Consider the following 14444-nt stretch of genomic DNA (forward strand, 5'->3'; position numbering starts at 1 on the left):
ACTTACTTAAAAAATGTTTGGGGGGGCTAGGGTTGTGGCTCAGTGGTGGAGCGCTTGCCTAGCACAGGTAAGGCACTAGGTTTGATACTCAGCACCACATACATACATAAAATCAAGCTTGTTAAATCTTTTTTTTTTTTTTTTCCTTCATAAGCTAACACCTAACAAGGGGCATGTTAATTTTCCACTTTAGTGGATTGATTGGTGAGTCTGCCATTTTTTTTTTAATTTGAGGCTATATATTATTTATACCATTTTAGTTGACTTGCTTATAATTGTGAATTGACTTATTTTGGTAACATTTTGCCTTATATTCTGATTTTTTCTGATAAGTCAGTTTAATTGACTTTTTGCTTAGAATGCTTATCTTTTTCTAGCCATTTACTTTCAGCCTTGCCATGCCCTTGAATTTTGTATGCGTTTCATATAAAGAACATAAATTTGGATTTTCTTTTTTGTACAGGCTGATAATCTTTTTTTTTTAGAGTATTAGTTTATTACATTCATTTGTGATTTTGATAAATCACTGTTTTGTTATCTTATTTTGTGTTTGATTTTTTTCCCCTTCCTTATGGGATTTGAAATTTGGTAATCCTTTGTTTAATCATTCCATGAACAGTGTTACTAATTTTTAATTTTATTCTTTTGCTGGTTACAGTAGACATTTTAACATGCTCAACACTGTTTGAGTCTAGGTCTGGCTGTGTAGCTCAGTAATAGAGCACTCAGGTTTGACCCTCAGCACTGCCCCCACCTCCCAAAAAAAGATTATACAGATGAACTTTATATATATTTTAATGTGTGTGTGCTGTGACTGGAACTCAAGGTCTTGTACATGCTAGGTGAGTGCTATACCTCTGAGTTATATCCCAGTCCTAATCTTATATTTTTTCTCAGCCAGAAAAGTGCTGTGGTTATTGACTATCTGTGTATCTTCTTTATTCAGGTCCTTTGCTTATCTTTTAATCAGGTTATTTGACTTTTGTTATTCTGTAGTCCTTTATAGATTTCAGGTATTAATCTCTTATCAGATATATGATTTTTAAACATTTTCTCATTACTTGGATTTTTTTATTATTTTGATAGTGTCTTTGATATATAGTAGTTTTTTTATGAAGTCTGCTTCTTGTAGTTTGTCTTTTTAAACATACTAAAAATTTTAAAACACCTTAATCTAAAGTTTTATCTTTTTAAAATTCCAATTTAAAAATATAATCAGTATTTGTTTAGATTGAGTCAACATAGGTAACAATTTCTTCTTCTTCAGTACTGGGGATTGAACCCAGGTGCATTTTACCACATTCCAGTCCTTTTTATTTTTTTCTTTTAAGACAGGGTCTCACTAAGTTGCTTGGGGCCTCTGTAAGTTGTCAAGGCTGGTTTTAAAATTGTAATCCTCCTGCTTCAGCCTCCTAGTTGCTTGGATTATAGGCATGGAACACCGTGCTTGGCAACAATTTCTTTATTCCATAGTCCTTTGCATTCAAGACTTTGTATCTGGGATAACTTTAGAATTTCTTGAAGGAGAGTGCTTGGGTGGTATGCTCAAGTGATATTTATTTGCATGATCATGCCTTTAATACACTAATCTTAGGGGGAAAAATTGCTTCTTTGGATATACCTTTCTTTCTTTCTTTCTTTTTTTTTTTTGTGGTACTGGGGATTGAACCCATGGTCTTGCATATCTACATCTACCCCCCAGACACACATTTCTTTTCTTTTTTTTTTTTTTGTACCGAGGATTGAACTCAGGGGCATTCAACCACTGAGGCACATACCCAGCTGTTTGTTATATTTTATTTTAGAGATAGGGTCTCACTGAGTTGCTAAGTGCCTCACTAAGTTGCTGAGGCTGACTTTGAACTCTTGATCTTCCTGCCTCAGCCTCCCAAGCCGCTGGGATTACAGGCATGCACCAGCGTGCCCAGCTGGATACATATTTCTAAGTTAATAGTTATTTTCCCTTAGTTCCCTAAGCACGTTATTCTTTTCTGTCTTCAGACTTCTTGTTGCTTTAAGAAATCAGTTTCAGTCTTACTACTTTGAAGGTAATATAGTTCTTTGGCTGCTAAGGTTTTTCTCTGTTGAATTCTTCAGTTTCAATATGATATTAGTAATATGGCTTTATTTGGCTTGGAACTCATTGGTCTTTCTGAAATTAGTTTTAGTGTTTCACATCAATTTTGGAATACTTCCTGCCATTTAACACTAACTTCTCATTTCCTCCTTTCTCCTATCCCCTGATAACCACCATTTTACTTTCTTTTATGAATATGACTTATTTTAGCATATATGGGGTCATTCATTATTTGTTCTTCAGTGTCTGGCTTATTTAATTCAGCATGTTTTCAAGGTACATGTTGTAGCTTCTGTCACAATTTTCATTCTTTTTAAAGGCTGAATAACATTCCATTATAAAACTACACCACTTTTTGTTTATCCATTCATTTATCAGTGGTCATATTTGGTTGCTTCTACCTTTTCATAGTGAATAATGCTGCTGTGAACATTCTGAATAATCTATCACAGTTCTGCTTTTAGTTTTTTTGAATATATGTGTCACAAAGGAGAATTCCTGGATTATGTGGTAATTTTGTGTTGAATTTTTTGAAGAATTGCCAAACTGTCTTCCACAGTGGCTGCTACAATATTTTATCTTCCCATAAGTATTACACAGGGTTCCAGTTTTTCCATATCTCACCCAAACTTATTGTTTTTAAAATTAATATATACATAATTTAATTTTAAATTAACACATAATTATTGTACATATTTCCATAAAGCATATGATTTAATTCATGTATATAATGTATAATGTCATATTTTCTGTTTAATAGTGACCATCCTCATAGAGGTGAACTGGTATCTTATTTTGATTTGCATTTTTCTGATGAAAATATGATATGATTAATAATATGATATGAAATTAATAACTACATCTCTAATCACCAGATTAGTGATGTGGTTATTAACTATTTGTGTATCTTATTTATTCAGGTCCTTTGCTTATCTTTTAATCAGGTTATTTGGTTTTTGTTATTCTGTAGTCCTTTATAGATTTCAGGTATTAATCTCTTATCAGATATATGATTTATAAACATTTTCTCTCATTTCTTGGATTTTTTATTCAATAGTGTCATATGATATGCAGTAGTTTTTAATTTTGATGAAGTCTGATTCTAACAGTTTTAATTTGTCTTTTTAAACGTACTATATATTCTGTTTGACATTTCCAACATCTGTGAGTTTTATTGGCTTGATTTCTTAATTTGTTGCTCTGCAAATTCATAGTGGCTTACATTCTTGTGTGTTTTGTAAAATTTATGTATAGTAGTCCCCCCTCTTTTGTTATTCATGGGGGATATATTCCAAGACATACTGCAGATAAGATTGAACTGTATATGCTAGATTTTTTCCTATACTGAATACACAGACTTAAGATGAAGTTTAATTTATAATTAGTCATAAGAGAATAACAACAATAGTAGTAAAATAGAGCAGTTATAATAATATATGTAATAAAAGTATGTAGTACTTATGAATTATTTTTTTCTTCAATTTTTACATAATATTTTCAGACTGAAGTTGACTGTTGGTAACTGAAACTATGGGAGAGTGAAACCATGGAATGTGGAACTGTGGATAAGCTGGGACACTACTGTATTAACTCTTGGAAGTAATTCTGGGAAACTCTGAAACCTGGATTAAGATGTGTTTTTCCAAGTGTCTAGGAATATGACCAACACAGGACTACTTTAAACTTAACTGAGTTCAAGTGTTTTGGAGTATATAGGTTCTATTATAATTGGGCAGGAGCTCTATTTTGGGGCTTACTTATTATTATTTGTTGTTTGATGTAATTTTCCCTTTTTCATCTGTCATTGGAAATCCAGACTGGCAAATCCCCTTTCTCCTCCTTCTATCTTCCTTTCTCACTTCTTCCTTCCTAATGGAATTTTGTTTGTTAAATAGTTTAACCTTGTGCTAAGGATCCCAGTTTTTTGTGGAGGGATGTTTGGTTAGATCCCCACCTTAGGTGGACCCTGGTTTTATCCTATCTTTTATAGCCTAGGCAGTTGTCAAACAGGAAACTCAAGGTCAGTAGGGATTGGCACAAATGAGTATGTGCTGAATCTTTGTAAATCCTGCTTTTAAGCTTCTTATAATTCCTTAATTTCCAGAAAGCTCAGAAAAACATTTAATACTTAATTATGTATCATTTTTATTTGATTTTTCAGCAGAAAAGTTATTTAAGGTACCTAGTTAGCTGTGCTGTGGAGAATGAAAGGTCCATTCATTTAAAGAAATGCAGTGTTTCAGATGAACAGAAAAGCACATAGAATCATATAAATCATACTCATATGCCAACCTGCCAGATTAGTAAATAATATATGTTCATTTTGTTAAACATATATCCCATATATACTTGAAGCCCTCTTTGAGTTTCTTTAGATGCTATTCTCCAGCCTGTGCTTCTTCCACAAAGGTAACTACAGTTTTAAAGTTGCTTATCCTTTCTTTCTGTGTCTTTATCCCTTTCCAACAAAGATAAATCATGTACTACTTAAAAAATTTCAATGTACAGCACCCCTTATGTTCAAAACACTAGAAAAATTAGGGATAACAGGAACATATCTCAACATCATAAAGGCTGTCTATGCTAAGCCCCAGGCCATCTTCATTCTAAATGGAGAAAAATTGAAGGCATTTCCTCTAAAAACTGGAACAAGACAGGGGTACCCTCTTTCACCAATTCTATTTAACACAGTCCTTGAAACACCGGCCAGAGCAATTAGACAGATGAAAGAAACCAAAGGGATACACATAGGAAAAGAATAACTCAAATTGGCACTGTTTGCTGATGATATGATTCTATACCTAGAAGATCCTAAAAGTTCCACCAGAAAATTTCTAGAACTAATAAATGAATTCAGCAAAGTAGCAGGATATAAAATCAACACCCATAAATCAAATGCATTTCTTTATATCAGTGACATATCCTCTGAAGAGGAAATGAGGAAACTATCCCATTTACAATGGCCTCAAAAAAAAAAAAAAAAAACCCAAAACTTGGGAATCTGCCGCAGTCTGACTGGGCACAATTCACGAGCCACTTGTCAAGCAGAAACGAACTTTATTTTTAGAACACGCTGCACCACAGAGCACTTCAGGAATTCCCTCAGAGCCCAACTGCCATCACCAGCTTCTGGCGAGCCTCTCAACCCCCCACTCCTCCTGCTCTTGAGGCCGATTGGCTGGGTTATGTGGGCGGAGCCAAAAGAGTCCCCCCATGAGCAGCTCGGTGGTCTGAAAGGGCAGGGAAACAGCCCAATGAGCATCACCGCAGAGGAGCCAATCAGCTGGCAGCTGGAAGTTTGCTGGGGCCACGGTGAGCCAATCAGCTGGAAGTTTGCTGGGGCCCCTTCGGCTGTGGCTCTCAACAGGAATCAACTTAACAAAAGAGGTGAAAGATCTATATAATGAAAATTATAGAATCCTAAAGAAAGAAGTCAAAGAAGACCTTAGAAGGTGGAAAGATCTACCTTGCCCTTGGATAGGCAAAGTTAATATTATCAAAATGACCATACTTCCAAAGCACTATAAAGATTTAATGCAATTCCAATCAAAATCCCAATACTTTCTTTATAGAAATAGAAAAAGCAATCATGAAATTCATCTGGAAAAATAAGAGACCCAGAATAGCTAAAGCAATCCTTAGCAGGAAGAGTAAAGTAGGTGGCATCACTATACCAGACCTTAAACTATACTATAGAGCAATAGTAACAAAAACAGCATGGTATTGGCACCAAAACAGACTGGTAGACCAGTGGTATAGAATAGAGGACACAGGGCTGAGGAGGTGGCTCAAGCGGTAGCACGGTCGCCTGGCATGCATGCGGCCCGGATTCGATCCTCAGCACCACATACAAACAAAGATGTTGTGTCTGCCGAAAACTGAAAAATAAATATTAAAATTCTCATTCTCTCTCTCTTTAAAAAAAATACTAAAAAAAAAAAAAAAAAAGAATAGAGGACACAGAGACTAACCCACAAAATTACAATTATTTTATATTAGACAAAGGTGCCAAAAACATGTATTGGAGAAAAGATAGCCTCTTCAACAAATGGTGCTGGGAAAACTGGAACTCCATATGCAGCAAAATGAAATTAAATCCTTATTTCTCACCATGCACAAAACTCAACTCAAAAATGGATCAAGGATTTGGGAATAAAACCAAAGACCCTGTGTCTAATAGAAGAAAAAGTAGGCCCTAATCTCATTCATGTGGGATTAGGCCCCAACTTCCTTAATAAGACTCCTTTGGCACAGAATTAAAATCAAGAATCAATAAATGGGATGGACTCAAACTAAAATGTTTCTTCTCAGCAAAAGAAACAATCTGTGAGGTGAATAGAGAGCCTACATCTTGGGAGCAAATCTTTACCCCTCACACATCAGAGCACTAATCTCTAGGGTATATAAAGAACTCAAAAAGTTAAACACCAAAACAACAAATAACCCAATCAATAAATAGGCCAAGGACCTGAACAGACATTTCTCAGAAGAGGATATATAATCAGTCAACAAATACATGGAAAAATGTTCATTATCTCTAGCAATTAGAGAAATGCAAATCAAAACCACTCTTAAGATTTCTTCTCACTCCAGTCAGAATGGCAGCTATTATGAAGACAGACAACAATACTTGTTGTCGAGGATATGGGGAAAAAGGTATACTCCTACACTGCTGGTGGGACTGCAAATTGGTGCAGCCAATATGGAAAGCAGTATGGAGATTTCTTGGAAAATTGGGAATGAAACCACCATTTTACCCAGCTATCCCTCTCCTCGGTCTATACCCAGAGGACTTAAATACGGCATACTACAGGTTCACAGCCACACATCAATCTTTATAGTAGCACAATTCACAGTAGCTAAACTGTGGAACCAACCTAGATGCCTTTCAGTAGATGAATGGATAAAATAAAATATGGCATACGTACACAACAGAATATTACTCATCAATAAAAGAGAATAAAATCATGGCATTTGCAGGTAAATGGATGGAGTTAGAGAAGATAATGCTAAGTGAAGTTAGCCAATCCCAAAAAACCAAATGCTGAATGTTTTCTCTGATACAAGGAGGCTGATTCATAATGGGGTAGGGAGACGGATCATGGGAGGAATAGACAAACTCTAGATAGGGGAGAGGGATTGGAGGGCAAGAGAGGGGGCCATGTGGTTAGAAATGATGGTGGAATGTGACGGACATTATTATCCAAAGTACGTGTATGAAGACACAAATTGGTGTGAATATACTTTGTATACAACCAGAGATATAAAAAAATTATGCTTATATGTATAATATGAATTGTAATGCATTCCGCTGTCATATAAATTAAAAAAGTTAATTAAAAATTTTTAATGTAAATGATACATTATATATATATATAGTCATTTGCCTCTTCCATTCAGAATAATTTTCAGAGTTTACTCATAATGATAACTATAACTCTAGCTCAATCATTTAACTGCCTTATAAACCACTGCATGACTATACTATGGTGTGTTCTCTATTGATGGGAATTTGAATTGTTTATTTTTCTTCCTTGCTTTTATAGTGCTATAGGAACAACTTTGTGACTTTAATGTGTGTGGGGAGAAGTTCTCTAGGGAATACATGCCTAGAAGTGGACTAGTACATACCTGTTGTTCAAGACCCAACAGATGATCCTAAATTTCAATGAATGTTCTGTTTTGTCATCAACAGTGTATAATAGTCCGTGGTACATCAGTGTCGCGACCCCTCGCCGGCAAGGGAAAACACGACACAGGATTCTTCTTTCAGCAGTTTATTCAGGCCTTGATTCAAGTATCATCTTCTAGCGACCCCTCGCCGAGGGGCCAAGCATAGCCTAATAAAGCCTCCCGCATACCAATCTTAAGCCGCCACGTGGATCTTTCTCATAGGGTGGTCAGGGATTGCGCGCCAACTCTCCATAAAAGGAGTTGTTTACCACAGGCCACAGTGGAAGCCGGCGCCATCTTCTAATGGCGGCCACGATCTATAACAGTGGCTTACCACACATCAGAGTTCCCAAACACTTGTTTTTGTACTTAATTTTTGTCTAACCATCAGTCAGAAATGATAGTACTTTTTTAACTTTGCATTTTCATGTTTACTAGTGAGGTTGAATATATTATTATATTTATTAGCTTTTCTTTTTTTTGTACTGGGGATTGAGCCCAGAGGTTTTACCACTGAGCCACATCCCAGCCCTTTTTATTATTTATTTTGAGGCACAGTCTTGCTAAGGGCCTTGCTTAGTTGCGGAGGCTGGCCCCAAACTTGGGATTCTTCTGCCTCAGCTTCCCAGATTGCTGGGATTGCAGACGTGTGCCGCTGTGGCTGGCAAATTTATTAATTTTAAAAAGAATTTGTAGTTTTTATTGCTTAAGAAAGCCTTCCCTACGCTTACAGTATACTCTCCTGTTTTCTTTCTAATGTTTTGTTAGAAGTTTTGCTTTTCTTTTTAAGATCTTAAATTCATATAGTATTTTTTACTAGGTACAATTTGAGTAAAGATGATTTTATGTTTTGCTTTTAAAATATCCAGTTCTTTAGCACCATTTATTTAGTTATTTTAAAAAATTAATTTATTTGTTCTAATTTGTTATATATGACAGCAGAATGCATTTCAATTCATAGTAAGCAAATGGAGCACAATTTTTCATTTCTCTGGTTTGTACAAAAGGAGAGTCACACCATTCATGAAGTATAAAAAAGGTCTGGAGATGTGGCTCAGTGGTTAAGTGCCCCCCTGGGTTCAATCCCTGGCAACCCTGCAATTAATATATATGAATAAAATTAAAAAGAATTATTATTTTGGTTTTTTTACTAGATACCTGACAGCTACTAGTCTACCGAACTGCATGTCCCCAGCAGTAATATTAAGGAAGTTCAGAGCATGGACTTTAATGTTACATAGACTAAGATCTGGTAAAATACTTATTAACTTTGTGATCTTGGATATGTAAGAATTTTTGAATCTCAGTTTCTCTATATATTTTTGAGGGGAGATTATTCCTACAGGGGTGTTGTTGGGATTAAATGTGATAACATATGTAAAGAATTTAGCACTCTGGTAAATAGATGGTAGCCATTGTTACTAAAGTTATAATCATTGCTTCTCAAGAAAAAAAAGTATAATATTTGTGGGATTTGATGATTGGGATTTCTGACTTTTTTGAGGAAAGGCTTAAGCAGCCTGGGTGGGGAGGAAGCCAGAATAAGTAGAGGCAGAATTTATGGACTCCTAATTATTTGTGTAATTGTTGACTAATACCTCCCCCCCCCCCCCCCCGCCCCCCAATAGAATTCCAAAAAGGCAGGGACTTTTTTCCTTTCTTTTGTATCCCTTGATTTTGGAAAAGTGGTAGTCATATAATCAGTGCTCATATACTTTTTAGAATAGAAACCAAAGATTTTGTTTTTCTTTTTTCCTCCATTCCATACCCCCAGTACTTCAAAAAAAGCAAATAATTAAACATGAGATTAATCCTTTTTTCAGTAAATAATCTCCGGAGTTCCACTTTGAATGTTTTCAGCTCTGAGCCATTGGTTGTGTTCTCTAGGAGATTTTGTAAACTGAAGGCATTGGGCCACATCAATGACACGGTGCAGTTGGAGCCATAGACATCAGTCAGTTGAGTTATGATTTATGCATTCTGGGTTTTGTGCTATTGTGACTCTTGAGAAGCACACCTAGTTTCTCCCCCATCCCTGTCTTTAGTTTCCTGAGGATTCTGGGATTGGTCACCTGCTAGTTCTTTTCCTGCTGTTTCACTACCTATTGCTCCCAACTCTTCTGATTTATTTCATTTCAATTCTGAAGTATGAGCCCTTTAAAAGCTTTTTCTGTTAGTGGCCACAGTAGAACATGAATGGACTACAAAAAGGCTCCTTTGTTCTAATTTCTTTACTGAAATGTCACAATCTATGTAAAACACCCTAATGTCTGTATTGGGTCCTGGAGGAAGACTTAGGGAAGATTTGCTTCCTTTCTACTTGCAGGTCTTAAGAAGGATGAGTTTTAGTGTACATTTGATCCTTTTAAAAAAATTTTTATTTATTTTAATTGGGTATATATGATAACAGAATGCATTTTGATTCATTGTACTCAATTATAGCACAACTTTTCATTTCTTTGGTTGTACAGGATATAGCGTTGCACCATATGTGCAGTCATACATATACCTAGAGTAATAATGTCCATCTCATTCCACCATCTTTCCTGCCTCCATACACACTCCCCTCCCCTCCCTCCCCTTTGCCCAATCAGAGTTCCTCCATTTTTCCCATGCCTCCCACCCCCATTATGGATTAGCATCTACTTATCATTTTGCCTTTGGTTTTTTTGGGATTGGCTAACTTCACTTAGTATGATATTTTCCGACTCCATCCATTTACCTGCAAATGCCATAATTTTATTCTCTTAATGCTGAGTAATATTCCATTGTGTATATGTACCACAGTTTCTTTACCCATTCATCTACTGAAGGGCATCTAGATTGGTTCCAGTTTAGTTATTGTGAATTGTGCTGCTATGAACTTTAATGTGGCTGTGTGACCATAGTATGTTGATTCTCAAGTCTTTTGGGTATAGACTGTGGAGTGGGATAGCTGGGTCAAATGGTGGTTCCATTCCAAGTTTTCTAAGGAATTACCATATTGCTTTCCATATTGGTTGCACCAGTTTGCAATTCCACCAGCAATGTATGAATGTCCCTTTTCCCCCACATCTTTACCAACACTTATTGTTGTTTGTATTCCTGATAACTGCCATTCTTACTGGCATGAGATGAAATCTTAGTTTTGATTTGCATTTCTCTAATTACTAGAGATGTTGAACATTTTTTTCATATATTTGTTGATTGATTGTATATCTTCTTCTGAGAAGTATCTGTTTAGCTCCTTAGCCCATTTATTGATTGTGTTGTTTGTATTTTTGGTATTAAGTTTTTTGAGTTCTTTATATATCCTGGAGATTAGTGCTCTGACATGCGTGTGGCAAAAATTTGCTTCCAAAAACGTAGGCTCTCTCTTCTCTTCATTGATTATTTTGTTGAGAAGCAGTTTTTTAGTTTGAATCCATCCCGTTTATTAATTCTTGATTTTATTTCTTGCCATTTAGGAGTCTTGTTAAGGAAATCAGGGCCTAATTTGACTTGATGAAGATTTGGGCCTACTTTTTCCTTTATTAGGTGCAGGGTCTCTAGTGTGATTACATTTGAGCCTTTTAAATATAATTTCTGTTCACAGTTAGGAACCTGCATTCATACTTCCTGGATTTAATTTCTAGCTTAATTTCCTGCTAATAGTGTGACTTTATGTTCACCTTCTTTGCCTCAGTTTCCTCATCTGTAAAATGAGCATAATAATTACACAGTAGTACCCTCCCTTATTTACAAGTGATGCATTCCAAGACCACCAGTAGATGCCTACTGTGGATAATACTAAATCCTCTGTGTACTATGTTCTTTCCTATACATACATATATCTATGATAAAATATAATTTATAAGTTTTTAGGCCCAGTAAGAGATTGAGGTTTCTGAAGGTTAAGAAGTTTGACAGGTGTGTTGTGCAGGTCAGTACCACCTGGGGAAATTTGAAGGAAAAATGTGTATTTTTGGTTTTGAGTTTCAATCTTTTGAATCTTTGAGAGTTGCATTTTTTTTTTCTTTTTAAAGTTTTTTGGGACTTTGTATTTGGAAACCATAGCCAGGTTAATTTCAAGAAGGAATTTTTGTGTATTTATTGAGACAGGATCTTGCTATGTTATCCAGACTGGCTTCAACTCCTGGGCTCAAGCAATCGTTTGCTTTAACCAGCTGAGTAGCTGGTACTATAGGTGTGCACCACCACATCTTGCTTTCAAGAAGGAATTTGAAATTTTGGTGTTAGGAGTGTCATCTTGCCATTTAATATATTGATTTGATGATTTTATTGTTTGTGTGATAGTATTCAACTAGGTGGTTAATATAAACTTTTAGATTACACTTCATTATTTATAGAATCCTCATTGCATTCTGTATAAACAATTTATTCACACCAGTTCTTAGTAAATGTATATGACTATATCATGGTGTCTTTTTGATCATTTGCTTTAGAAACAATTTTTATTTGTAGAATAATAAGCATATTAATTTGCATAGAATAATGAGAATGATTCAGAAATTGCCTAGGTAATCCAGAATTGACTTGTTCTACATAGCAGTAGAACATGGGTAGTAATGTTTACTAATATGTCATATATGCAGGGTAAAGTGAGCAAACAATGATGAGATACCTTGTAAAAATATAAACTCATCTTGTTGTACTAGGGAAAATGTTGGGAATAAAGAATTACAAATGGAAGGACAAAAATACTTACAGGATATAAACTATTGATAATATTTTATTACTAAAGCCTTTTAAAAAATAGTAATAAAGAATTTTATTATAAATAAACAATGTCTTTAATGGAAATATTTTCATTTTTTCTGAAAACAAATAAAAAATAATTATAAAAAGAAAAATTATTTTCATTTTTATCTAGAAAACTGTAGAGGGTGCTAGAGCATTAGGAATAATCAGAATTGACGTTCTATAGGAATTCACTTAAGTCATTATCACAGTAATTCATTTTTCTTGGTTATACATTTTTAAAAAAATATTTTATTTTTTAGTTATAGTTGGACACAATACCTTTATTTTATTTATTTATTTTTATGTGGTGCTAAGGATCGAACCCAGGGCCTCACACATGCTAGGCAGGCGCTCTACCACTGAGCATTAACCCCAGCCCCTATATATTTATTATATTTTATAAATATATTTGTATATATATTTATTATATTATTATTATTTTGACTGAAATTAGAGTGACTAATATTGCAAAATTGATATTATTTTTAATGAATTTGATTAATGAATTTGGTTGAAAAATGTTTTTCATCTTTCAGATTCTTTGATATGGTTGAAATTATGACCCTCTCACGTAGTTAAGTTAGTAAGAATAAAAAGTTTTTTTTTTTAATCATCTACCTGAATCATGAGCTTCAGAAACAATTTTGGGTAGATGGTAGAAGAATAAATCTTTATTATTCCCAAACTGGGATTGGTAGGCTGTATAAGCAATCTCTTCCTCTTCTCTTCAGATATTTTAGGATCAAAAGATAACCAAACCATATAATGGGATTATATATTTTAGGTAGATTGGTTTAGAAGAAAGATTGTTAAACCAAAGTGGAATTTAAAAACGTGAACAGACTTTAAAAGTTATTTTTGGTTAGATAGAAGTCTTGGCTTTTTTGATTGATAAATTTATTATTTAGAGAACAGTTCTATAAATTCCAAATTTTAACTGTTCCCTGGTTTAGTGGTGATTTTAGAAATTTAAGATAGAATTATTTGATCTTTTATCATAAATAATTGCTTTTAGAAATTGTTTTTTAGTAACTTGGATTTTCACCAGTTCTGAAGAATTTAGGCCTTATTTGAACTGGGTCAAGTTAGACTGAGTGGTATATTTTGGAATAAAAGTTGATAATAATTCACCAATCTTTTAATGTTAGGCATCTATGTTATAAAATGCAGGCAGCTTTGAAGAATTCTGATTCAAACCTTGCCAGGAATTTATTTTTCCCTGAAACTATATTTTAAATCTTTATCATGAAGTTTTATTTTATACTATAATTTCTTTAAGAGTCAAGAGAAAATTTGTTCCCTTGTTGCTCTTTCAGCAGTGAAAACATTTTCTTTTGTGGGATTGCTGTTGTAAAAGCTTTCTTATTAAGTTACTCTTTTTTTGTTTTTAATTCTCAAGGCACCACCTTCCATGGTCAATAATGAACAACGCCAACATGCAGAGCACATATTCTTATCATTTAGAAAATCAAAATCACCATTTGCAGTTTGCAAGCATATTTTGGGTAAGTATTCACTTTAAAATATTTTGACATAATCAAATATGGTTTTCCTGTCCTGAACATGTACTATTTTAAATTCCTTTTAACAATAAGCAGATTCTTTTAGCTAATAATTTTCTATTAAAAATTATCATACTGCAGTGGCTCTGAAGATATTCTGGGAAACCAGAAAGGAAACTTTATTTATACTTTGGATTTTTCCCTCTTAGATATGGTGTTCAATAATTTAAAACTGTTAATGGTGGGAGGAAAACTGTTGTTTCAGTTGTTCTTAAGTGTCATATCATTTGTTACAAGACATATACTATAATATATCTCTTCCCCAGTGTTAGTTTGAAAATTAAAATTGCTTTTAGAGAGTTCTGTTTTCTTCTAGTTGTTTTCCCATAGGGTTTTTTTTTTTTTTAATTTTTAAGCCATTTAATTTGAACTCTACTTGCTTAGCAGTTATCAGATACTTTTGGATAGGT

General features: G+C 34.3%; 1 protein-coding gene across 1 annotated transcript in view; it reads left to right on the plus strand.

The window, feature by feature from the left end:
* Xpo4 (exportin 4) overlaps positions 1-14444 on the plus strand; it is a 118374-nt gene that overhangs the window by 18650 nt on the left and 85280 nt on the right. Inside the window, exon 2 of the mRNA XM_027941573.2 lies at positions 13872-13977. Within this exon, the coding sequence (XP_027797374.1) occupies positions 13872-13977 (106 nt within the window). The remainder of the gene's footprint in view (positions 1-13871; positions 13978-14444) is intronic.

Source organism: Marmota flaviventris, chromosome 4, assembly GCF_047511675.1.
Source record: "Marmota flaviventris isolate mMarFla1 chromosome 4, mMarFla1.hap1, whole genome shotgun sequence".
Classification (NCBI taxonomy): domain Eukaryota; kingdom Metazoa; phylum Chordata; class Mammalia; order Rodentia; family Sciuridae; genus Marmota; species Marmota flaviventris.